The following is a 334-nucleotide window of genomic DNA, read 5'->3' on the forward strand; positions in this document are numbered from 1 at the left end:
CAAAATGATTCTATGAGACCCTCCCACCCAGCCCCAAACTCCACAGCATCCTCACCTTTCCTGAGAGGCTGCTTGCGGTTGAAGGTCTGGGGCACCACCAGGAACTGGTTCTCCCCCAGAAGCTCCCAGAACTGAAGGAGGCGGATGGTCCAGATGCCAGGGCGCAGGGGTCGATTGAGAGGGGGCTTGTACTGGGTGAACTCTGCCTCGGCATCCACCGTGATGTCGTAGGAGGCGGCAATGACGTAGGTGGGGTCGATCCACACCACTGTGGCGGTCAGGTTGGGACCTCGCGACCACTTCTGCATGGCCACTGGCTCGTCAAAAGGCCCCA

The 334-nt window shown here is 60.2% G+C and overlaps 1 protein-coding gene across 1 annotated transcript in view; it reads right to left on the bottom strand.

Moving 5' to 3' along the window:
• Positions 1 to 55: 55 nt before the first annotated feature.
• XYLT2 (xylosyltransferase II) overlaps positions 56 to 334 on the bottom strand; it is a gene marked incomplete at its 3' end in the record, with an annotated part of 7509 nt that continues 7230 nt past the window's right edge. The window contains exon 13 of the mRNA XM_010143051.1: positions 56 to 334. Coding sequence (XP_010141353.1) covers positions 56 to 334 — 279 coding nt within the window.

The sequence above is a fragment of the Buceros rhinoceros genome, unplaced genomic scaffold, assembly GCF_000710305.1.
Source record: "Buceros rhinoceros silvestris isolate BGI_N320 unplaced genomic scaffold, ASM71030v1 scaffold40729, whole genome shotgun sequence".
NCBI classification, from domain to species: Eukaryota; Metazoa; Chordata; class Aves; order Bucerotiformes; family Bucerotidae; genus Buceros; species Buceros rhinoceros.